Source organism: Anopheles funestus, chromosome 3RL (genome assembly GCF_943734845.2).
Source record: "Anopheles funestus chromosome 3RL, idAnoFuneDA-416_04, whole genome shotgun sequence".
NCBI classification, from domain to species: domain Eukaryota; kingdom Metazoa; phylum Arthropoda; class Insecta; order Diptera; family Culicidae; genus Anopheles; species Anopheles funestus.
In genome coordinates, this window is record NC_064599.1 from 40211721 (window position 1) to 40237618 (window position 25898).

The window sequence follows — 25898 nt, forward strand, 5'->3', positions numbered from 1 at the left end:
CGACAGAAATACGGAGAGCGCGCTCTGCAATGGAATGCTAGGAATGGTCCGTTTCTCTTTTTTGCCCTATGCTAGCACATAGGAAATGTTCCGGAGATGTCTTCCTTCGGACCATTTTTTACATGGCTCTTCGGACCATTTCCCCTCCATTTTTTGGTCCGTTTCTCTCGCTCTCTGCACACCGGGCGAGGTAACGTCACAGGTGTGGTGAAAAAACTTCGTTTGATACATCAATTCACCATAGAGTTGAGTCGAAAAATTGAATTTGTGCCACTCGTGTGGTGTGAATACCAAAAATTTACATCCGTATTTATAACGTTGCCACAATTGTGGTGAATTTTTATTTGTGCTAACAATAATTTACATTCCTTTTTTCAACAGGGTATATCCTTTTTTTTATTCATAAAGAACGGCCTGGCCGTTTGAGCTGCTGGCAAAATAACAACTTGGGCAGCGTGGAGCGGAAATAATAACGCACACGGAGCGGATGGAAAGATTTTCGATACTGGTCGTTTTCGAAGTTGGATGGGATTGTAACGTTCTTGTCGAGCTGAACATCACTACTCGAAGAGCGCAGAAAAAGCAGCTAAGAAAAAGTCTTTTCTTTTCACGGTAAAAGAAAACGGTGGCGAATTTGGCCTGCCTTCGCAAACTAAATCGAACCGGAAAAGTGCATCCGGTCGAGCTGTCCGGGAAGCAGTTGCGTTCGCGTGTGCGTGTTGTTAGCGGAGCCTTCACGCCCCGAAGCTGTGCAGAAACATAGAATCGCCGATCTGCCGAGGCCCTACAAGACGACGACCGCGTCATCTTAATGGCCGATTGAAGAACCGTGCGCGTATTCCCGTGTGTGTCGACAGCAGCACTCTTACCGTGGTGTACGTGAATGCGAGCTCCCGGTATCATCTTTATCCATCCGTTTTTACGACCCTGTGTGTGCGGCAGGCACGCACGGCCACGGTCAAACGGTACACCCAGTCCACTGCTGCTCATCATCCCGTCCCCGTTCCATCCGGTAGTGTGGGACAGTACGGTTGCGCCTGATCGGAGGGGGAAAAAGAAAACGTGCAACGGCGCCTTATCCGAAGTGCGAGGAAAAACTACGCGAAAATACACACAAGGGCGGGGTGGCAAAATCCGCACTGTGTTAGGCCGACTCCAGTCTGTCGCCGTGGTGAGGCGAGGATGATTCTCAGTTACGCGACGTAAGTGAGATGAAAAGTGTGCAAAAGTGAACGTGAATAGGCCGCGGAGGGAGCGAGGGAGTATCGAGAAGGGATCGTCTTACAGGCTGCGCTGCTCGGATGATGGTGGTGTCAAATTAAACGCCCGAAATAAGTGCAATCAAGTTGGCGGTAGCAAAATGTAAGAAAAACAAATTTCTCTCTATATATACATATCATGCTGACAAATGGCAGTGTGCAATATACGGCAGCATATCTTTGGTCTTTTACCGTGCAAAAGTCGTGAAGAGGTGATGCAGTCAGTTGTGTAGTAGTAGTAGTAGATAGAGGTCGATGGGATAAGCTTGTCATTTCCTCGGATCTTGGTTTTGGAAGTGAGAGAAGCTGAGAGGTGAGAGTGAGCGTGAGAAAAGTAAAAAAATGTACCTCGAAAATCGTTTACTGTTCCGAGTAGCAGTGGACAAAATACTGGCAAAAATAGTTGTGTATCGGTATAATAGGAACGGTCATACCTTGTCCACGGTTTCACTATGATCGACTGTAAATATGTAGTACGAATCATGTCCAAATGAGTCACATCATGGAACTAACATGAGACTCGCCGTGTCGTGAATTTAGGTGGTGAGGTGTGTGCGTAGTGAGATGAGATGACAACACCGGAACATTGATTACTCTGGGTGAAACGGTATAATGTGAGAATACATTTTTTTTTAATCGCTGTTCATAAGGCACCGAAAAAGGTCCAAAATGATCCCCGAGAAAGGTTGGCTATTAAAACGTGATATGATAGGTCCTTCCACTGGTTGAAAGATATTTCCAGAAAGCGAGAACACAGATCGCAGATAATAGCAGAACAGAGAAGTTTTGATGGACAAAAATTATGTATCACGAAACATGGCACTACTAAAGGGGTGCCTTCATGTCAAGCAAGCAAAAGCAAGAGAGTGCGCGCGGGTCCAGTCAGGCAGGGGAGAACATGAATGAGATGAAAATCTGCCTCGCCCGATAAAATAAATCAATGATGTAAAACGCGCATACCGACCCAAAGCCAGTCCCAGTAGGCGATGCGATGATAGTCTCTGGATATTTTCAGCGAGAGCCAGAGAGCGCCTGGTCCACCGTAAGTGACAGTGAATTGTGAGTAAGAACCAGAGCGCGTCTCAGATTTACCAGTACACTCCGCCGCATTCAGCCACCGGACGCGTCTTTTTCCGCAACTGTGCGTTCCTTGCGCTCCTTGTCACTGCCCCGAGTGAGTTTACTTTCATGGTGGAAATTTTGTTTCCACTTGCTGTGAGCCTTGCATGGATGCGAAACAGAATATCAACTATGGCAGGCGTTGGTGTACGCTTGTGTTTCGTCCTCAGATACGAATCATTTTCCTGATCGCAATTCCACCTTGATCGAGTAAAGGCTGTTGGAATGGAAACCTTCTTCGTATTTCGTCATTCAAATTTGTTTTCAGATAACAGCTGTACAGTTCATATAAAAGTGATAGAGATCTCCTGGTGGCAACCGTAGTCGTTGATAATATACGAGGGTCATCTGCTTATCTGGTGATCGTTTATACATGTTCATCTTTAACACTGTGTTTTGAAGGCTTAGTTAGTTTAAAATAATATCCATGTGATTGATAATTAAACACAGTCGTCTCAGTGTCGATAATGTTTTGCTAGCATTACGATACAGTTGAACCGCATGTTTTTTTTTATTCAAAATAGATGAATTTGCGATCGTCTATTCCAGTGATCAGCAAACTTCTCGGATATTAACAGAGTGCGTAAAACAGTTAAAAATTATTTGGTTCTTTGTAGCTTAATGTTACGAATTCATAATGCTAATGTTACTAACGAAAAATTGATTAAAAGTTACGTTTCCATTTTACCATTAATGGGGCGGCCCGGTGGTGTATGTGATAAACGGCGCCGGCCCACAGGTTTATATCCCATCCGGACCGTCTCCTTGTAGCATGGACTGACGATAACCGGAACGGTCGGAACTCCATTTAGAAGGATCCCTAGTGCTCAATGATCTCAACGAAAAATTTTAACAATGATTAGAATTCATTCGAGTATTCACATGTCCCAACAATAAGATACAAGTATTACCATTTCTGGTGAAATTTCAGTGAGGTTAACATAAGACGGATCATTTTCGACGAAGAGCTCCCAAATATGATCAATACTGTATCACTTTATTAACCATAATACATTGATCACTAGGTTACTTTTAGAACATTGAAATTATTGAATTGGATGAGATGATCAATTCACCGTACACATCGAATGGGCTGCGAATTGGATGCGCGAACTAAGGCTGATCTGCGTAATAAACGGATCGGTGTTTTTTTGGTGATGCAATCGACCTTCACGCTACAGCTACCAGATCAGTACCAAATCATATCCGGAACGTTTCCACATCCTTTGATTACTCAAATACGAGTAAACGATAAATTCAATTAGTTGGGATTGGGATTGATATTATTGGGATAGATTAAGGATGATAGAGCTAGAACTTTAGAAATGCAAAGATACACTGTTTTGCGCAATTTTCGATAAACAAGCGGCCTTTATGCCGGTTATGCCTGATACTACCGTGCCAGATGCTTTTCCTGATCATACAGGTTTAGCCGGAAAAAATAAAATAAAAGAAAAATAAAATCAGAAGTGAGATTATAAATGCTGCAACTATTCTTGATACCTGCAACAACACGGGCTGTGGGTAATAAATCACTCAGTCGTCTCCATATTATGTCAGATCAATTCGATCGATGCATTTAGAAACCATTCTAATGGATTTGTTTTCCTGCGCTTCCTATGGGAGTCGCTATCGTTCACTAGCGTGTAGGTCACTGTCCATCCACTAGAAGGTCGGCTCGACGGTTCTAACATAACAGCCATCGTGAGCAATCTCGAAGAATGGTAGTTGCGTAAGGTATGGGTAACGTCGCCACATTTAAATCAATACCTTCTAAGGAACTCTGAACGCCATATAAACGTCTAACCCAAAACACGATCATTGCAGAGTGTTTGTCGTGTTGTCAGGCAGGTTCGGTGTCGAATTGTCCACTTTTCAGTCATACGGACAGTGTCTTAATCCACTTTTGAAGGATTTTGATAGAAGGCCAGTCCAAGCTGGTCCCGGTCACGTGCAGGCGTGCCAAGAGTTGTGGAACCAACCATGCACAGGAAGTGTGCATAATTAAATTAAATCTTCTCCTACGACCCAAGCACGGTTGGGTATCCCTAGGAAGGGGCAGGAGTAACTGGCCAAGGTACGAATGGTTGCTGTAACAGGGGGGAGCCAACGTGGTGCTTCTTCTACTGTCCATTGTTAGCCCACTTTCCGGAAGAATCAACCAGGCTATTTGCAACGAAAAAGTGAAAACTCCGGGACTCACGTTTATGACACACACGAAATGAAAAGCCACCCAACGATATGGAAAGGGAGGGAGGTGTATGGTAATATTTTCTTGTGGGGTTTTTTTTTGCTCAGTAAGGGAAGACCCACGAAAGCTTCAATAACTCCCTATTCGCGTCTATATTGACCTTCCTTCGGGCGATACAATTCGTGCTATGGTCGTACCACACACCTCCTTGGGGACGGTTACGATAATGTGTGCCTATGTGAAGGAGGATTGGGAAAAGCTCAACCATAGGTGCCCGTGGTTCTTTCGGAAGACACCCCACAAGGGAAGGACAGTTCATCTAATGTCTGTGGCCGCGTGTGTCGTCAGAGCCCCACGGCACAACCCAATAATCGATGCATAATTTGTAGCAGGAAGCCTATAAAAGAGCATCGCGAATCGCGACTACTTCCAGTATGTACCTGCTTGGTGTCACCGCCGGACCGTGTTCTGTCAGCGATCTTGTTGTGTTCCCATTGTGTTTGGTTTGACGGTGCCCGACGCATTCCGTTAAGGTGTGTGCATGTGTTTGTATGCGTGAATTATGTGTCGCTCAGCATCCATCTCATTAGGTCACACGATAGCTTTTGTAACGATCTTCATCTCACCACCACACACTCTCTCTCTCTCGGCATGATTTTCGTTTGACATTTTGGAAGATTTGCTCCAAAACCAAGATCATACGCTGTATGATCTGTTCAGCGTGCAGCGTGACATTAATGGTGGATCTTTGGACGTGTTTTCCCTATTCCTTAGTTACCAGTTCCAGTGGAGGATGTAAACGTATGCCCAGTGGCAGGTCCCTGAACAGACCTGAGGTTGGATTGTTGTGCCGTGCATTGGAAAGTGAGTGATAGATGCTAGTGCAGCAGACCATTCGATCGGTGGACCCCTAGTAACGTGTGAAGAAAATTTACACACAAACACTACATATTACCTCGCAAGTGGACTTTCTTTCCTTGGTCCTCGAAATTAGCAAAAACGCCTGTTCTTTTTGCGTACAAATCGTGGCCAGTTAAGGATCGTTATCTAGCAAAGCAATTTAGTCTGCAGCAAGCCCCAGCAGCGACGGTTCCCGGGATCCAGCTAGCTCAGTTGCCGTGTCTTGATTTTGCTCGTTCTTAACTTTCGTCGGTTTGGTTTCGTTCTGTTTTCCCCGTTCCGTTAGATTTACTCTCTTTTGATATTACGATTTCATCCCAGTACGATTACGATCACCTGCAGCTCAGTGATACTTCCTTATTGCTGCTCTGTTAACGCGAGTGCCACCACACGCGATAGTTAAAGGCTTGCTTTAAGTTGTACCCAACATTTGTTCCGTTCGTTTTCCATGTTTATTGCTATTATCACGTGACTCATTATCGCCTACTTTTACTTCTTGTTACATTTATTTTCTCTATCCAATATAGTTTTCCGTTGGTTTATCGTTTCCGTTGTCGCGTGAAGCCCGTTTGATGATTCTTCCTCTACACCGGGGCTCTTCCGTTCGCTTGCTGCGGTAGCACACACACACATACAAACGAGCGTGCGCGAACGTTGCGAAGACGAAGGTGATAAAACTAAGCCGGAGCTGGGGATACATGCGATCACACACATATACCCACACAAGCTGCTGAACGGAGGATTTGACCCGACGAACTTCGCCCTTGATTGCACGCTGGCCGTGTGTTCTACATCGATCGGTGCCAAGTGAAATATGTGTGTGCATGTGCGCGATTGATTGTTGTATGTGGAGTGCCTCCAAGAAGTGTGATCGGTGGTTTTGAGCATCCTCGGCATTGTTACTATCGAAAAACCACTTACACACACACACACATACACACGCACACACACGCACCCTTCGACATCGTGTCGACATCTATCGCAATCTACATCTATCTGGTGATAACGGCGTGGATCAACTATCTCATGGGTGCTGATGGTAGTAGTAGTGCGGATAGTGGTATTTTGTGATAATTGAATTAGTGCAATAATAATACAACCGCAGGTAGAGGTGTGAAGACCGCTTATATCGATATATATAGCACGTGCTCCACATATTTAACAAGCGGCAAACAACATCGAAACGACGTGGAAATACAGTGTTAAAGGAGACAACACCACTGAAGCTGAAAGCAAATCCTTTCCAGTGCGATATAGGATCGGAAAAGAAAAGAAAAAAAACCAAGTGATCGCTATTTGTTGCACTGGTGTTGAGTGTTTGTGTGTGTGTGTGTGTACGTGCGTATTGCGTTGATCGGACGCCCGTCGACCATTGTGCAAAGTGTTCGGGAAGCGCTGAAGCACGTTGTTGCCGAGCCAAGTGTGGTGCCGGTTGCTGCAATAGATACAAATAACATACAATCGCGAATATAACGGAAGCCGCCGGAAGCGCGATCCAATCCCGCCAGCATGGAGTGCTGCCTGTCCGAGGAAGCCAAAGAGCAAAAGCGTATCAATCAGGAGATTGAGCGGCAGCTGCGACGGGACAAACGGGATGCGAGGCGGGAGCTGAAGTTGTTACTGCTGGGTAAGTTAATTGTCGCCCTCGGTAACCCTCGGTTAAAGTGCTCTATCTTTTTTCCCCTTTAATCGCAAACGAAACGATTGAAATGATCAAGACACCAGGCGTCTCCATGTGTGACCGCTGGTGCGAAGTAGTTTCATTTTTTTAAGGGTATCAATTTTTCCTTTATAATCGTTTTAGCCAGTTTTACATGATTGTGTATAGGTGCAATAAAATTTAAAATTTGTTAGTTGTATGAACGATTCATAGAAATCAATTCCTTTGCACAATTTGAACCAGTTTCATTTGTTATGTTACAATATATTAGTTTTTTTTTGCACGAACATTAATTCCTATCTACAGTGGTGTGTAGCTGGTGTGTATGTGCGAAACAATTCAATTCTCTTCCCTGACCGCGCGCGCTGTTGTAATAGCAGTGAGAGTGTTGCTGTGAGTTGAATAAACAGCGTTTCTCACCGAGCGCATTCAATTTTCTTCACCTCACTTCTCACTGGGGAAAATCATTCCAGTGTGTGTCTAGGAGAGGTGTTTGTTCAATTAAATGTTTCAAATTATCTCTTCTCAAGGAAGGATGTGCCATGAGGCACACGAATAGTAATTTATTTTTCAAAATTTGTGCTACTTTTACGCCTGCTAATAATGTTCCTTTTGCTTGTTCAAGCACTCATATGCTATGATATTCCGGGTTTTTTTCTTTCTTCTTATATCAACCATTAATTTCCTCCACAAGTTTTAGCGCCTATGAAACAGTTTCTAGGATAAGAGTGAGTGAATGAGCATTTTTGTAATGAATCTCTCATTTCACTTCCGTCCATTCATTTTGGGCATATGATATGGAGGCGCTTGCATGGAAAAGCGTACCAAACGAGACACACACGCGCACGCACGCACAAACTAAACATGAAAATGAAGCAAATAAAGTTGGAGGTGACGCGTGCGGTGTTGTTAGAAGAGCAAATCGCTCACCGGTACGATATGCGCTTGCGCGCCTGCAACGGGCTAGCATACATACATTGCAATTTGGGTTCGTTCTGATGGGTTTCTTCTGCTGTCATTGATTCAAACAGTTCTACTAAAATTTAGCTCATTCTTTCTCTTCTTGGGTGTTCGGTTCGCTCCGGGGCAGAATCGGTGTGTGTATATATTTTAACCAATTTCCACCACTTTGGTGGCTATTCTCTCGTCCCCATTCACGCCAATTGCGGGGGAAAAAAGGAAGTGAGGCGTTTCTCTTTTAATTCTGGTCAATAAGTACTTCTTTCCGGTTTTGACCAAGCCAATGGAATATGCTGATAAAACAATGTTGTAAAGCTAAAGATAAAATTAATAAATCCAACATCCCTTATGATTGTAGCCATTATTCTACTATAGCTCTTATTCACCCCAAGGCTCTTATCCGTAGGTAGAACCATTGGATTGTGGTGTCTAATTAATTCACCTGTCCGTCGTGAACACACACGCACACCCACCTTAAGGACAGCAGCGGAAGAACCTATCGCTAGCTAATTTCATTCAGTCTCCTTCCATGCTATCAATATTTGCGGGTGAATGACGGGATTTCATGAATGACTCTTCGATGGGGCCCGATGTGTGCCACGAGCATCTGACAGGTTTATTTGAGTCTGCTTGTGTGTGTGTAGAGGAAGGTGCAGCAGCTTTTATCCACCTTATTTCCATGGAGAGCATAATGAGTTTTGATTAGTATCGATGTTGCAGGGACAAAATATGACCCGTCTCCGGTATTGGCATACGGTTTTACGACGAGAACTACGTCCCCTGGTTTTTTGCTTCATTTTTCGATTGATTTTTTCAACAAATGCATAAATAAAAGACCGTACCAAACACGGCCGCTGGTAACAAAGTTGTGTCAAGTGTTCCTGAGGAAGAAGCAAAATCACCCTGACCACACTAACGAATTAGGAGAATGAGTCGGATAAGGGTGTCAAGCCTCGATGTGCCGAAGGGTAAAGCGAAAACCTTAAGGTGGTCGCCAACAATAAGAGTGTAAACAAATCATTAGCGTGTAACTAGCTAAATGCACATTACGCTAATCGTGCAGCGTACGTTTAGCGATACGAGCATCGTTGGCCGTCTCTGTTATTAAATATCTCCACACGCGCTGTCCCTTAGCCGGCTGGCCGTACGTTTTCATCGTCAACATATCGTAGCTATTGTCGTTCGTTGCACATGGGCTGCAATGGTCCTAGTCAAAAGTGACACTTCAACTCGGTAGATTTGTGTGTGTATACTGTTGTCGACCAATGTCGATATTATTGATGTGAAAATTTTAGCATTGTACTAGATCGTATCGCTTCTGAGGTGTTTAAAAGCGTTAGTTATTATTCAAGGCTAAAATAGCTTTAACGAGATGCGATACAGTGATAGTTGAAGTTACTTTGGGTATTTACCGGTCAATACATTTAGTTCAAATTATTTTAAACATTTTTGCTACATGCTTTAATCAACGATATTAAAGAAGTTGCCTTTTTCCCTTCAAAATGACAACTAAATGCTGTGCGATCTTGTCGAATAGCACAGGCGGTAACGCTTGGGATTGCAACATGCCTCTGGCATGTCTGGAGATACACGCACGTTGGTTCTTTTTTACGCTTGATGTACGTAGATTTTAAAATTTGATAATCCCATTATTTTATACCACGACATTCTAGTGAATAATGATCTATCTTGGGACTGACCATCCTGCTACGGATAAGTAAAGTACCGGAAAGCAAGAAAAAAGCAAACCAAGACCATTCTGCAGGTTGCAGTGCCATAAAAGAAAAAAGATTCGTTCGAAAAGTTGCCTGAAATGCTTCAATATAAGCAAAGTTGTATGTCAACTGTATAACTTTCGAATATAAACGATATTAACCCGGATTCTCAATAATCGCGGATTCGAGATAAGCCGTACGTATTTGCAATTATATCAACATTTTAACTAGAAGAAGATCTCAAAAGTATCACAGCATTTATAGATCATTGTTAGTGCTCTGCATACTGTACAATGCATTAGGAAAACATGTATAAATTTAGTGCAATAATTAAATTTATTCCATATAATATGGATTCTTGCTTCCTGATTACAATTGCTCAGTTTTCGCTTGAGTTTCGTTACGATATTTTTTGTGGCTAAATGCTAAGATCATCGGTACGACCGTCCCAATACCCAGTGTATTGCTTAGCGTTTGGTGTTCTGTGTTTACTTTTGTTTCACAGGGATCGGAAACCTTTTAAATCATTTGCAGCTGATAAGATGGCAGATGATGACTAGTTGCCTTATGTTTTGTTTCGTGCTTGCGATAGATTCCCAATGACACGTGCTTCATTCCGTTGAGGCCACGATCGTCTTTACGTTTCTGCCATACGATGACGTTCGGTCAAACTCTACCAGCGAACGCTTTGCTCAAGCAGCTAATCAACATACACTGCTGGACGTATTCTGATCGGTTCTATCTTTCTCTTCTTTATTCGCAGGTACTGGTGAATCGGGTAAATCAACATTCATCAAGCAGATGCGTATTATTCACGGTAGCGGCTACTCGGACGAGGACAAGCGGGGCTTCATCAAACTAGTATACCAAAACATTTTCATGGCGATGCAGTCAATGATACGAGCGATGGATCTGCTGAAGATACTTTACAGTGATCCGGCAAATATCGTAAGTACATACGGTGGTGCTACGCGGGCACGGTTGAGTGGCACAAACTTGATCATCCGCAACGCCTACCACCCCGGTATATCTTAATTCGCAAAAAAAACGGCGTAGATCCGGTTTCGTACGGTGTCTGCCTGTGATGCAATAGTAATCACTACCATTTCACTGTCTTTCATTGTAGGAGCATGCCGAGCTAATACGAAGCGTAGACTTCGAAACAGTGACCACATTCGAACCGCCATACGTTCAAGCAATCAAAGACTTATGGGCCGATGCGGGCATCCAGGAATGTTACGACCGAAGGAGAGAGTATCAGCTAACAGATTCCGCCAAATAGTATGTGACGTTGTCAATCATTGAACTTCGCTACGCCAGTGAAAAGAGTTTTAGTTCTGTTGTCCTTTTTCCGTTGACACTGTTTATTAATAATGACACAACTTTACGTAATGCAGAGACCATTCATTGTGAACAATCTGCCAAAAAAGTTATTTTTTGTTACACTTTTAAAACAGCATCTATAATTTTTGTTTTCAATAATCTTATTTAAGTTATTGATATTTATAACACGATTTGTTGTTTTCTATTGTAAAACATTTGGCAATGGAAAACATTTTTTGTGATATTTATTTCTGAATTGGGTTTCCAGTTGTTTGTGTTAGTAAAATTAGGCACACGTTTCCGTTTTGATCAATATTGATTAGAAACAATGAAAACAATACACAAAAAAACACACAAGCGATGCCATAACACTCCAATTAAAACCCTTTTTTGCCATTTTACTGATCCTCCTTTTGTCATCCTCCTTTCACCGTCCAGTTACCTTATGGAGATCGATCGTGTCGCGGCAACAAACTATCTTCCAACGGAGCAGGACATTCTGAGAGTGCGTGTACCCACGACCGGCATTATCGAGTATCCCTTCGATCTGGAAGAGATCCGGTTTAGGTAGAGTTTTGATGGATTAGAAAAAACTTTTTAATTGCAAAAAAGTTTTCATCTCTCGCAAAATTGTTACTTTCTCTGTCTATCTGTCGTTTTGCGTCTTTATATTTTTTTTCTGCAATTTTGTGTATTTTGTTAATTTTGCATGCGCAGTGAAGTTCGGTCTATTGCGGTCGGTTGGGTTATGATATTTGTTGTTGTTATTGTTTTAAATAATCACACCCCTTATTTCTTAACACTTTTTTGCAATGGCCGGTTTATACGGTTGGTTTCTGTTTGCTTCCTTAACTATGTTAAATGTTAATATTTGTGATGCGGAAAAATAGCATCAACCATACGACACTCTCCGTTGGACACGTGTCAGCGTTCTCACTGAAGTTAGTTAAACGGTTACGCTTTTACATAATCCGCTTGCAGGGTTTAATAACTTATTATTTTCACCGCATAAGTGAGATGCAACTTTAAAAATATTTTGATGTAATGAGATATCAGGTAACACGTTTTTTTTTTGTATCAGTCAATCATCCGGGTGTAGTGTTATTTCTCGATTTGTGGAATGTATGTGTACGATCTGATCGTTTTGAAAAACAGATCAAAAACATATTTACATTGGTTGTTTAAAAAAACCACTATTGTTTTGAAGAAAACACACTGAATGCAAGTTCCAATTCCCAAGAACAGAACTAATCTTTGCCTGTTTGAGTATGTGAATTTATATATATTTATCATTCTAATTCCGTTGCCCGTTCTTCATCTAGCTACTTAAGTGATTTGGCACGTATCGAACAAGAAGATTTTCTCCCAACTGAACAAGATATTCTAAGAGCTAGGGCACCGACAACGGGCATTTTAGAGTATCCATTCGATTTGGATAGCATCATCTTTAGGTATGCAAAATTAATTATACGTCCGTTTCCTATGCTCACCTCAAAATGCTGTCGATATGTAACGATCGGCAGTGTGTGTGTGTGTACTGTAAAATCGCTAGAATGTGTACTGTTACGGGAAAATGGTGAAAAACAAAAAAAAAGCAGTTGAACATTTTGTAAGCTAAGCAAATGGTACGTTTTCCATTCCGGTGGTGCGATTAGTTCTAAAGTGTGCATATTTTTTCCTTTTCAAATTATCTACTCATATATTTATGAACAATGTTTCTGGGTTGATGTATTGGATGCATAATTCAGATTCGGCTCCGTTAGATAGCGGGTATTCCCTCATGTAAATACTTAAACATATAGCGCTAACCAATTGCTTTGGTCATTCATTATATTATCTATGCTTCATTCATTTGTTGGGACGGTTAAAATGTTGCGTATCATCTGATCATCCCTCATCAAACACTTATCAGTCGTGAAAATCATATTAATGTGTACATTGTACGTTGTATGAGATAATTGGGGTGCTTTGGGTAAACAAATAGCATGCTTTTAATAATTGTGTGTGTACTGTGCTTGTTTATTAACACCTCGTTATCGAATATGCTTCATATATTACGGAAAGTGATTATCTACCAAAAGATAGACCGTTCATGTTAATAATGTTTTATTCTCTTCGTGCGCGTGTGTACGTGGCGTTCTTTTTAACGGTTAATCCCTGCAGGATGGTAGACGTCGGCGGACAAAGATCTGAAAGAAGGAAATGGATTCACTGTTTTGAGAATGTAACATCAATCATCTTCTTGGTTGCACTGTCGGAGTACGATCAGATTCTGTTCGAATCGGAAAATGAGGTAAGCTTAATTTACTTATTTTAATCACGTTGTATTACATTACTGTTCACGCAATATATTTCCTAACGGAAACTATCCTCTCTCTCACTCTCTTAAAAAACACAGAATCGAATGGAAGAATCGAAAGCTTTATTTAAGACCATTATTACGTATCCATGGTTCCAACATTCGTCGGTAATTCTGTTCTTGAACAAAAAGGATTTGCTGGAGGAGAAGATCATGTATTCGCATTTGGTAGATTACTTCCCCGAGTACGATGGTAAGTTGAGACGATCGCTAATGTTACAGCGTTAAGCGATGTGCAGACAGCAGATCTTAATTTCCCATATTACGTTAATTACTATTTTTATTAACTCTTCAACAACCACGCACAAAAAAGGACCGAAGCTAGACGATGTGAAAGCGCGCGAGTTTATTTTAAAAGTTTACCTGCGCGAAAATCCAGATCCAGATCGAATGTGTTACTCCCATTTCACTTGCGCCACAGGTCAAGAAATTATTATTATTATTATTTTATTGTGTTGATTGATCAAGCGTAGCATTCATCGCTAGAGCGAGAAAGGACTATTAGAACTCAGTGGGTCTGACCGGTGCCCGTTTAATGCCCTAGATATTGTTGGTGTATTTTGTGTGTGGTATGTGGCTCGTGGCTCATAGGCTCTTCATCCGTCTTATTAAATAGTTCCTTTTGTGTTGATATATTTAAAACAAAAAAAAATGGCGTAATTTTTAATAGCTAAATTCCAGGTTATTACCTATTTGGGAGCGATCGATCGTTTGCTAGAGTTATCGAATGTCTCACACTCATATATTCGTTCCGCCTATCTTTCACGTATATACAGGACCACAAAGAGATGCAATAGCTGCCAGAGAATTTATACTTCGCATGTTTGTAGACTTAAATCCCGATTCGGAGAAAATAATTTATTCACATTTCACTTGTGCGACAGGTAAGTTCCCCCTTTTGCACCGCTCACCCTTCAACAATCCACGCTCTATTCTATAACAATTAATATCGATTTGTTACTTGCTGCTTATGTGATTAGATATGGTTTGACTTTCGTTTGGTAAATCCGGTTCTTATGTGAGTTGTATATATTGTAGTTTGATTTCAATGAGTAAAACCAAACTTTTTTTCTTACAATTTTATATAATTTACTGAATTGTTTATTTATTTTGTTCTTACCTTTATTTAATGCTTACCAATTTGAACCGATTTTTTATCTGGATTTACTTCGTTCGTACATTCTCACACCTATGACAACCTGTGACATCATGCGACTCGAACATGCGCTGTGTGTACTAAAACAGATACGGAAAACATCAAGCTTGTGTTTTGCGCCGTAAAGGATACGATCATGCAAACTGCTCTGAAGGAATTCAATTTAGCTTAACCGCCGGAAGGAACACGTTAAGATTGCAACCCCTTTTCCCGGGAGCGTAAAGTTGATTTGTTTCGCAAAACACACACAACTGTGTGGCTAGTAAATTTCGTTTTCGCCTCGATGTCGAAGCCAGATACATGGCCCGTTAAAGCTTTCCCACTAGTAATCAAATGCAATTCGAAAATTATAGTAAATCAAACCTATTATAATATACTTCCGCACGTCGCATGTCGAACGCTCTTTATTGAGCTTTATGGTTCTTTAAAAATCGCATTAAGAATAAAGGGTTCGATTGTTGGTTAAACCAAAATTCACTTAAATATGAGTTATTTTCTTTCTTCTTTCTTTCCCTACCAATTACCTTAATTTCCTTTACCCACACCAAAGTGCGTAGTTTATGGCTAATATGTACATTCTTCTTCCCTCTGTACCCTTCATCGCTTCAGATACCGAAAATATCCGGTTTGTGTTCGCCGCAGTCAAGGACACGATACTTCAGTCTAACCTAAAGGAGTACAATCTGGTCTGAACTCGGAGAGGCAACAGTGCTTGCTTGCCATTGGCACCTGCGTTTTGGTACCGACTACAACAGAAGCATAATGGTGAACGATCGCTGGCGATGATCTCGTTAACGTCAAAGGTGTGGTATCCCTTCATCATTATTCGCCTTTGGTGCCATTGTACTGGAACTCTATCATCATTGTTACCAACAAACCAACAATTACTACATCTATGCCCGGAAGTTTCAAAACAGCCAGCTAAATTCGTCACGCAAGCGGCAGCAACTTCATTCATCACGGACGATAGGGTTGGATCAAAGAACCGGGCAGCAGTTTCCTTGCATCATTCTTCGTCATCGTCATTATCATCATTACGATCGCGATCATCGTCATTTCGTCAATCACGCGTACATGTGCGTTGCAATAGGGACAGCACGGACACGTGGGTGTTCAGTGCTACTGGAACACTATACACATGGCACTGATAATGCTGCGAAAGTGCCGATTGTCCTGTCCAACCGGAAACCGTCACCGTTTTTTATTGATTGACCCCATTAGCTGAATGTTTGATCTGTCAAATCTTGCGAGCAAAAGCAGAGGACGTGTGTGCGAATGTGGGTATTATGTTCACTTCCGGTTATTAGCGAAGGAACATTGAATCGTATATCGTTGCTTCGATGTTTGCTTTTACTGCTTGTGTAAAATTCGAGTGAAACTCACGCTGTACGTAACCCGGCACACATGATCACACATCAACATATACATTTAAAAAAAATATTTTTAATTATTCTGTGTAAAGCGCGACAAAAATAAACCTTGACTGTTGAGTGTATATTATTACGTGATCTGCAAGAATGGAAACACACCAGTAAATTTATGTTACAACCACAATTACGTTCATGCACCCCGAGAACACTACGAGTCGCCGTAGTCCCCGTGAATGCAACGAACACATTACAGCGTAATAATAGAATGGAGGACCTATACAACAAAAGCAAACATTTTCATTTGGACTACCGTTATCAAAGATTGTAGCGTAATGATGATTATCCTTATTGTTAGTGTACTATATGTATAGATTCGCTGTATATTGTTGTTTGCAACTTACTTTCGCTTATTTAATTCCGACACGATGCAAGCTCGCATTCATAATTCACTCGAAGAAGCCATCTCCTTGCCACAGTAGGACAATATTTCGATGTGCATTTTAAAAGCAATTCGTGATTCAATTGTTTTACCCGCCCAATTGTAAATCACCAGTTGATAGTTCCTGCTGGGCCCGAAGAAAAAAAACAAGGTGTGTTAAGAAATGCCTTTTCCGCGTCAGAATTAATTTCGATTAAAAATATATATATTTTTTGCTGTTTGTTGTGTCGATGAATGGAAATAGTTGAATCACTGCTGGTGGTGTGTTCCGTTTATAATTGTTATTACTTATATTTTCTTAATAACGCAAACGCATTTAATTAAAATTGAAAGCTTAAATTATGAGACAATATAAGTTCGGTTCTGTTAGGTTTTTTTCCCCTGTTTTGTCAGACGCTAATTAATATACAAAATATTCGCTTAATAATTTCACAGTGCAACTGTTTAAAGGTTGCTGTTTCGTTACGATATTTATTCCCTTTGTGTTACATAAAAAAGGCGTTACATGTCTGGTGAATACGATTCGTATACTCTTCCATTTAAGCGGGAAGAAGTTCTATGTTGTATTTTTTGTTGTTATAGTTTACATATTCGCACACCAATCGCACGTATATCCGAATCGCTAAATCAATCTGTGTTCGCAGTAATGATAATCACACATACACACACACACACACACAGTCAAATAGAAGAAATGTCCCAAGGAATATACAAAACTAAACCGTAAATCATGTAACAATCGAAGCAGTTTGTCGAATAGTTTTACACGGAAGAGTATCGCCTTTGCTTAAGTTATTGCATTTAGGTGTTCGTTGAGTGAGAAAGTGGTCGCGAGATGGACAGATTTTTACGTGCATGAATATTAAGGTAATATACATTGGACTGTGAATTATGAAAGAGAAAGAGAGAAAGAGAAAAAAAAGTAAAGTAAATAGTAAGCAATCATTTAACTCAGACAGGACAACACAAAGGCGCATCCACGGACAGCCATAATAGTGAATAAGGGGCTGATTTATGTTGAAGGATCGGCGGCAGAGCAATGATTCTTGCGCGCCCTGTGAACGAATTAAAATTAATAACCGACGAGATTCGCTTTTCATATCATGATTTTGTGTCAAAATTGATACCCGCAACTAGTTGAATGTGATTATTACCAACAGAGAGATGGTGGCGGTGTTTAAATGGGTTTTTGCTATTATTATATGTATGTTCCCAAATTCTGGCCAATCAAACCAAAAAGAGAAGTAACAAACCGTAAGGAGAAAATCACAGCAAGTGTCAAATAGGAAAAACTAAAACAAGTAACTTAAACTGTGCGAAATCACACACACTCACACACCACAGGGCTGCTCTTACGTACGGATGTTACCGATTTCCATCTCATTGATGTGATAAAGCACACAACCAAACATTGCATCATTATTTCGAAACATTTCCCATCTAGCATCTGTCGATCAATTCGCTTTCACTTGATGATCATTCGTCGATCAATTGTATGCACTTGTGTATTCGGGACCTTCGGGGTAGAATGTATTTGTTTGCGTTCCTTTTTTTGTTTTATTTTACATTTTACTTTACTGAATCGTTTTTAGTTTAAGAGTTTGAGCTTGTTCAGTTTTCCTTCTCCTCCTGTGAGGTAATAGACGGTTGCTACACGTACAGCGATGAGATGTAACAGAAATCAGTGGGGAAACCGAACAAAAAGAAACCTCCCGTTCAGAGAATATAGCTCACACAACAACTAATGTATGTGGTAAATGTACAACAAAATCCAACTAACCCTTAAGTTAACTTACGCGTGTTGCAGGTTAGATCTTATAACCGTGTCCGGTAATAGCCGTCTTCATCTTCTAACGGGCTGTCAAAACTGTCCAATAAATAATTTAGAACCCGCCCAACATGCGGTTTCCTGCGGAACAACCGATTAATTTTATTTTAATTCCTTCCGTTATGTATAGGTAGTCTGTGAAACACCCGAACGCACGTCAAGGTACGCTTTCAAAATAGAAATTACCCACGTCACTGTGTGATGGTTATTTGTTAACCAATAGAAGAACTGTTTGCAGCACTTTAGCGCAATTACATATTGCTTTAGCCTAATTGGCCATATCGTACAACAGCTAATGGTTTTTACGGCTTGATATTGTCCTTTGTTGTTTAATACCTTCCAAAACGCTTGTTTGTAAACTTAAAATCTCCGTCAATATCTTTAGATTATCTCTTTCAATTGTTCTGTACATCTCATATACAGCATAGGTCAATCGATTTACGAAGAACATTGTGCAAGAAACGCATGTCACGCTTGAAATCTCCTTTATACATCACACAAAAAAATGGGAAAAGCAAGAAAAGCACACACAATTTCGGAATAAAAGGTGTCAGCATCACGAATTGATTTTCTCGTGGCTTAAAGCAAACTAATGTTTGCTACATTTTAGGATCAAACGCATGAACGATATGAAAATGTAACGACACTCTTGCATATGAAATGTGGTTGCGTCGTACTGTGTTGCGAAGCTCAACAAACACTTTGGAAACCAGTAACCCAAAATGGAGAACCAAATAATCTTTAGATAGTTAGAAAATGGATATGTTCATTTAATTTCCATTGGGGTAAGCCAAAATTTCTCCCACAAGGTGTGGTTATTTATGTGTATATTTATGGAGGATTTTTCTTCTAAGCAAAACAGCTCTGAACTTTTGTGCGTACTAAGGATTAAAATAATGAAGCATCCTCTCTTCGGTGATGTTTGATATCTTTGCTGTTATTAAAGCAGCTATTCAATTGAGTATTAACATTTCAACTAACCCGAAAACGGTCAAATTTGCTTTACCATTGCCTAGAAGACACAATCAAAAGCCAGAAACAATTGGAATGTGCCAAGCAAACGAAAAAAAAAATGGAAACAAAACAAACTAAAACTCCTCGTTTCATCGAATGGTGAGATGCAACACCTTCTTGTGGCATGAATCTGAGCATCGAACATTTCGTACATTTTTGTTCTTCTTTTCATCATTTTCGGTCATTCATTATCGTTAGAGATGCCTTTCGGCTACACAGCTTTGCAGGAGCTGTGCATGCAACCACATGTATGTGTGGTGTAAACTTTGCTTTATCTCAATTAAGCATAATAACTACGTTTAGCATTAATAACACTTCTCCTTCCTCATCATCATCTATCTTTCGCTAATGCACTCTCTTCCCTCTAAAAGCGCTCATTCATTGCATACTTTTGTGCCATTTTCAATCTATTTTTATGAACAATATCGCATCACTTTATGCGGCAGCAGTGTGGTAAAAGATCGTGAACATTAAACATAACAACAAACAAACAAAGAAAACAAAAAAAAAGCAAACACATGTGATTCAACTTAATTTTGCGGTCCTTTCTCGCAAAAAAAAAAACTTCGAAACTCTAGCCGGACAGTAATCCCTTACGTCCTTTCTGACACGTGCGAAGAAGGACACGAATCACTAAATGCGGGTAAAAAGCAAGTGAGATTAAAAAATCACAAGCGAAACAGAAATTTAAGGGGGAAAAAAAACGGACAGGTGAATATTTAGTGAATATTCCCGCGCTTAAGCAAGAACCACACAAAAATCGAACGTGAAATATGTGCGCAATCGGTCACATTCAGTGTAATGGGCAAGCTCGTGAGATTTGTCGTCGGATTTACGGACATCACATTTGTCGAAATCATTCGCATGCGCATCATGTACATGTGCCCGCATCTCTCTACACGCGGTAGAAGGTAATGGACAAGAGTGACAGTGAAAGAGAGGAAGAGAGAGAGAGAAAAAGGGGCAAGGGAGGGAGAAAGAGAAGGAAAGAGAGATATAACATCACGGCATGCCAAACGGATGCACTGTAGATATATGTGCATAAAGTGTGGGGGAAGTGTTGAAATTTGGAGGACGATAATGCATTCAGCAGGGGATAGACACGGCATTCAAAATCGTATCTTCTAAAAGAAACTTACATATATCTCGAACAAAAATAAAAGAAACCAAAAGTAATATGTAATGTAATAAGGGGACAAGTGGCAAAACTTTGTTGCACATAAGAAAACAAGAAAGGATGATAAACGAAAAAAAAAGATGTAACGATGTTACATCAAAATAACGCAACCAGTGAGACGTAAAACAATGAACGTAATGGCAAAAATGAACGGAGACGAAAAACTATACATATATATACATACAGCATCCTTTAGCAAAAGTGCAATAAGGGACAAAAGAAGGAAAAACAAAATTGGAACAAAAACAAACAAACATAATTACAACAACAACAAAAAAACAGTTCACAGGAGTACGTGTAGGCGTGACCAAAGTTTTTAGACAGCGGAAAAGCAGCAACAACGGTAGAAAAAATGTGTAATAAAACAGCAACAACAAAACTATAGTAGCTAACAGTAGAAAACTCCCCTAATCGAATTCTCCCCTAAGCTTATTCTGGTGGCTGGTAGTATGTATTTGGTCGATTGCCATCCTTATTGGAAGTAAGATGACAATCGGACAAATGAAACGAAACAAGAAAAAAAAATGCACACACAGACGGGATGCGTTGTGCAGTGTCGCGGTGAGTTAAATGGGTCTTTCTTTGATTGGCAAGGCAGAGACACGGGTTATGCTGGTCGTCCGTTAGAATCATACAAGAAGAAAGAGAGAGAGAGAGAGTGAGATAGAGGGGTTAAATAGAAGGCAGCAAGGACATTTTTTAACGACCAGTAGCGTGCTAATATTCGAGGAAATTCTTCCTGAGCGATAATCAATTCGCCCAATTGATTACCGTTCAGTGTACTGTACGAATAGAATCGATTTGAAAGGCAAAAAAGCGCTCCAACATGTGTGTGTGTGTGTGATCACCTCACGAACGAGCAGCATAGCAAACTGTATATCCCAACCACACCAGTGCCAACAAGAGAGCAGGACCACTTTCTCGCACCGCGTCAAAAAAAGGAAAGGGAACCATCTTTATGTCCCTTGTATTTTGAACCTTCTTCTATCGAACGATTTATACCAGTGTAATCATTTTCCGATCGTGAACGGATTTACCGACTGAAACGAAGATCGCATTGCTAAAACACTACCAAATGTTTGTACTTTACGACAGCTAACTTGCTGTACTCTACTGGTAATGTATTTATTTCGCTTCGTTTACAAAGCACACGCTTTAGTGGTGTATTTTTAGTTAACGGTTTTCCCCAGAAAAAAAGAAGAGTTCAAAAATGTTGTAAAATGGTTCACTTTCACGAATGTTGCAAAACGCGATCGCATCCGATATAAATGCCAACCATCCCGATTATAGTGAAGCCAGCAAAAACCGAGAGGCGGAGGAAGCAGATTATTCAAAACAACAACAAAAAACACACAAACACACACGCCGGTCCGTTGGACTTGTTTTGGTAGTAAAAATCAAACCGGAAGGGGTAAAGGATTTTTACAACGGGGCAGTAAATGTGAGAATATGCGGTGTGCAGGAGAAACAAATTTAATAGTACCCCGAACGAGAGCAATCGACGCACGGATACTGCTCTAATCTCATTCCAATCGGTGAAGATATAAGTGAAACTAACCGTATGCACATAATGAATTCTTCCGATTAGCAAGAGAAGTAACATGAATCAAGTATCCCTTAATCACATTCATGAAATGAAAGCCAGAAGAAGTAAGAGGAAATACACAAAAAAAAACGAACAGAAAACACACAACACGCGCGCGCTCGCGCGCACATTCATAATAATCTAATGGTATAAAAAGTATAATACAAAAATGAAATTATATATTTATGTTTTTAATTATACATTTCAACGGCAAACTTTTCGAAACCCCGGTGCTCTGTGCGATGTGACCCGGTTGATAAGAAAAGATAAAAAAAACACACACACACATACACACAGAAATAGAAGCAGAAAAGTGCTGCGTACGAAGCATAGGAAAAAATACGATAAATGTACACTGGCCCCCGCTCCCACACTGTAGTATACATACGGCTCCAAGGAGTGGAAATAATGGTGGAAAAAGCGAGACGTTTCAAATGATTCAAAACCACAATCCATCATGCCCGTATATATATAGGAATCAGCCTGGGTGGGTATCGGATCTTGCTCCCTCCTCATAAGTAGAGCATATTTAGGCATGAAACCATTGTTTTCATACGTTCACGCAATCACACAGTCTCACATAAGTTTCGCATCATAAGTCGCGATAGTCGTGCTGGATAGATTCTTACTATAAAACAGCAAGCAGGTAAAGTAAAGAGCCGCACTGCACGTGCAAAGAATTATAGTAAACTTGAAATGGAATTCAAAAGGCAGAATGAAACTAACCCTAACACCTGGTTATTGATTTGATGGAAAATGAATTATAAAACCTGCAGATTATAACTTGCGCAAGCAAGAATTGAGGATGCGTAAAGAAAAGAAAGAGAGAGATATATCCAGGGGAGGACAAACAGTTAATAGTGCGTGTGAGGACGAAATGAAACGAATAGGTAAAAAAAATCCAGTGCTTAAGTGTATTTTAAGGCAAGCGCGCGAGTACACGGGCCTGGGCCTCGAATAACAACCTAGAACGGGTCGCGCATCTGGCTGCAGCTAGAGATGACGAATGCTACTACTATTTACTACTACTACTACTACTACTCCTACTCTACTGCGCTGCGGTGTATGAGAGATGCGCGCGAACGCGAACCCAATGTGTGTGTGTGTGTGCGTGCGTGTGTGTGTCCTGTATCGACGATAGTGCGGTAAAACAGCCGAGGAGGAGCACAGGCGAAAAGAAAGAGCGGATTGTGAGAGCTGCTAGGGCAGAACAAGAAAAACAGTAAATAAAAAGTAATTATAAATAATATGATAATATAATTGTGTAAACTAATGGCTGGAATTTATAAGAAACTAAATATATAATAAAATAATAGAAAAAATAATAAACAATCACCTTCTGTTGCTTGGTGTTGGGTTTGGTTGGTTGGGCTTTTTTCGTCTAGGACTGATCAGAAACAAAAGATATTTGTGCATGTGTGCATTTTATTTTACAAACCTGGTAAGATTCTTTATTGAGACAAAATTGTTATGATATTTTACCAAATGTAGGTACTTTTATTCGAATATTTTTTTTTATATATTTAAAATATATATATGTATCGCTACACAAACACAACAAACAGCAAAATAAGCATACTGTAATGGGTTATGAACCGTTCATAGCTTTATATTTTTCGCTGAATGTTTTTGCTTGTAATGGAATCAACATTTTGCTCCCTGATTAATAGCACTTTGCACAGAATTCCTCAAATCTCGTATAACCGTCGCCTGATCATCGGCCCGAATGATCGCGGTACCGGCAACGATCATGTTAGCGCCCGCTTTCGAACATTGCTCGATCGTACCGAGTCCAACGCCTCCGTCCACCTCGATATCCAGCGAAGGATAATGTTCCCTCAACCACTGCACCTTTGGCATCATGTCAGCCATAAACTTCTGTCCACCGAAACCGGGCTCCACCGTCATTACCAGCACCATGTCCGCGGCATCGATGTACTTCTGAACCATTTCCACTGCCGTTCCCGGTTTGATGGCTAAACCAACCTTCATGCCAGCCTCGCGCACCTTCCTACAGACGTCCGTTACCGTATCGAGGACCGGTTCGATGTGAAACGTGTACTGCTGAACGCCGGCATCAGCCATCGGTTCGATCCATTGCTGGGGGTTCTGTACCATCATGTGCGTTTCGAAGAATGCATCCTATAAAGCAAAGTGTGTGTTTTAATGAGCGCTGAAGATTGGATGAATTGGGTCGGTGAGTTACCTTAATTTTGTTCCGCAAACACTTGACAACGGGATGGCCAAAGGTAAGATTCGGTACGAATGTCCCATCCATCACGTCTAGATGCAGATAGTCTGCCCCATTCTCGAGCAACTTTTGCGATTCCTCGTGCAGTTGAGAAAGATCTGCATTAAGAATTGAAGGACCAATGCGTGCACTTAGCGGAGCCATTTTAGTGAAAGTTTATGTTCCGATGTAACAGAAAGCGAACTGCTTGACGCGTGCTGATCTTGCAAGTGACTTGTGGTCCGTTATCGCTGCAAGGTCAAACAACGTGCCTTTTGTAGGGGCTCTGGAATCAAAGCGCAGCCTGCAGAAAAGTATTGACATTTTATCTGTTTTATTGAACCATTTGTTTATCTAATAAGATTTAAGAAAAGTTCAGTAGAGCAATAGGAACGTTTAATATAGAATTTATTCACACCATTACGGAGAAATACATCGGTATGATTGCACTTATCTTTTGAATTACAATCGATTGCGTTAAATTTTGTTCTTCATGCTCCGGCAAACTACAACCCTGGGCCGGTTGACATTTCACGCTGCCGCGTACAACACAAATGAATAAACAATTATTCGCGTTGGAGGTGGTCTCGTGCTACGGCATTGGAAACCGGATATACTGCAACTTATTATTTATTTGCACATTTTACAAATATCCATCAAGGAAATAGTAAAACAAAACTAACAAAATTTTGAAAACCCACGCTGACGTACGGTCGTTGGAAGCTGTGGCTTCTACTGTAATTATTAGCAAATGTCAAATAGTATACGTCACTTCAATCGAAGCAAAAAAAAAGTTCGCTTACATTCCGACAACAAACCGCTGTATTCGGATTTTTTTCCTACCAAAATGAAGAAGTTACTCGTGTTTATTGTGCTGTGCATTTTAATAAACAACTTAACCGATGCAAAGAAGTATAAAGAAGATGAAAAACCATCTTGGGCCAAGAAAGATATACGCGACTTCAACGACGCTGATATGGAACGCTTGCTGGAGCAGTGGGAGGTTAGCTCCTGCCGGCTAACGAACGATCGTTGTAGCGGTTGTAGGAGTAATATTAATGTACGTGTTCTATTTGCAGGAGGATGATGATCCACTAGAGCCAGATGAGTTGCCGGAACATTTGCGGCCACCACCATCTATCGATATGGCCAGCGTGGACTCGTCGAATCCCGAAAACATTCTGAAACTTTCGAAGAAAGGGCGCACGCTGATGACGTTCGTATCGGTGAACGGAAATCCAACGCGTGAAGAAACAGAAGAAATTACAAAGCTATGGCAGACGAGCCTGTGGAACAATCATATACAGGCCGAACGTTACCTGATCGATGATAATCGAGCGATTTTCATGTTCAAAGACGGCGCCCAAGCATGGGAGGCAAAAGACTTCCTGGTGGAACAGGAACGATGCCTGCACGTATCGATAGAAAACAAGGAGTACAAGGGCAATTACAACAGAGACGAGTTGTGAGGCAATAGGGAAGATGATCTAATGTTGAACTGATAACACTATAAACTCATTTGGTTTTGGAAAGACTGAAAATAAAGTTGCATGAAAAGAAATGTGTATTGAAAATTGTTGCAATAATTTCATTTGCATTCCCAAGTATTGCCG

The 25898-nt window shown here is 40.8% G+C and overlaps 3 protein-coding genes across 14 annotated transcripts; 2 read left to right on the top strand and 1 right to left on the bottom strand.

Moving 5' to 3' along the window:
* The first annotated feature begins 613 nt into the window (after window positions 1–613).
* LOC125768883 (guanine nucleotide-binding protein G(q) subunit alpha) lies at window positions 614–23315 on the top strand. Of its 12 annotated transcripts, none has more exons than XM_049437172.1 (10): window positions 614–1362; window positions 5344–5433; window positions 5997–7096; window positions 10568–10752; window positions 10931–11085; window positions 12450–12578; window positions 13291–13420; window positions 13526–13679; window positions 13800–13907; window positions 14732–15125. In XM_049437172.1, the coding sequence occupies exons 3-10, from the start codon at window positions 6979–6981 to the stop codon at window positions 14812–14814; spliced, it is 1062 nt and encodes a 353-aa protein (XP_049293129.1). In that variant the 5' UTR covers window positions 614–1362; window positions 5344–5433; window positions 5997–6978; the 3' UTR covers window positions 14815–15125. The 12 variants fall into 12 exon arrangements, with proteins under 12 accessions (XP_049293129.1, XP_049293127.1, XP_049293135.1 ...); XM_049437178.1 differs by lacking the exons at window positions 614–1362; window positions 5344–5433; window positions 13800–13907; window positions 14732–15125 and adding exons at window positions 4976–5102; window positions 11566–11694; window positions 14263–14370; window positions 15252–23315; XM_049437171.1 differs by lacking the exon at window positions 614–1362 and adding an exon at window positions 4985–5102.
* Window positions 23316–23631: 316 nt separating this feature from the next.
* On the bottom strand, window positions 23632–24714 carry LOC125768911 (ribulose-phosphate 3-epimerase). Its single transcript, XM_049437232.1, has 2 exons — window positions 24262–24714; window positions 23632–24197 (listed from the first exon to the last, which is right to left on the bottom strand). The coding sequence occupies exons 1-2, from the start codon at window positions 24448–24450 to the stop codon at window positions 23700–23702; spliced, it is 687 nt and encodes a 228-aa protein (XP_049293189.1). The 5' UTR covers window positions 24451–24714; the 3' UTR covers window positions 23632–23699.
* A 334-nt stretch (window positions 24715–25048) lies between these two features.
* On the top strand, window positions 25049–25859 carry LOC125768918 (LDLR chaperone boca). The gene is made up of 2 exons (XM_049437249.1): window positions 25049–25288; window positions 25365–25859. Exons 1-2 carry the CDS (start codon window positions 25133–25135, stop codon window positions 25752–25754), a joined length of 546 nt encoding a protein of 181 aa, XP_049293206.1. The 5' UTR covers window positions 25049–25132; the 3' UTR covers window positions 25755–25859.
* Window positions 25860–25898: the final 39 nt, after the last annotated feature.

Coding starts and splice junctions, on each gene's coding strand:
- LOC125768883 (XM_049437178.1), top strand. CDS start 6,979: ATGGAGTGCTGCCTGTCCGAGGAAGCCAAAGAGCAAAAGCGTATCAAT. Junction 13,421..13,525: donor TGTTCGAATCGGAAAATGAG/GTAAGCTTAATT, acceptor TAAAAAACACAG/AATCGAATGGAAGAATCGAA. Junction 14,371..15,251: donor ACATTTCACTTGTGCGACAG/GTAAGTTCCCCC, acceptor TCATCGCTTCAG/ATACCGAAAATATCCGGTTT.
- LOC125768911 (XM_049437232.1), bottom strand. CDS start 24,450: ATGGCTCCGCTAAGTGCACGCATTGGTCCTTCAATTCTTAATGCAGAT. Junction 24,198..24,261: donor GTTTGCGGAACAAAATTAAG/GTAACTCACCGA, acceptor TTTGCTTTATAG/GATGCATTCTTCGAAACGCA.
- LOC125768918 (XM_049437249.1), top strand. CDS start 25,133: ATGAAGAAGTTACTCGTGTTTATTGTGCTGTGCATTTTAATAAACAAC. Junction 25,289..25,364: donor GCTTGCTGGAGCAGTGGGAG/GTTAGCTCCTGC, acceptor TTCTATTTGCAG/GAGGATGATGATCCACTAGA.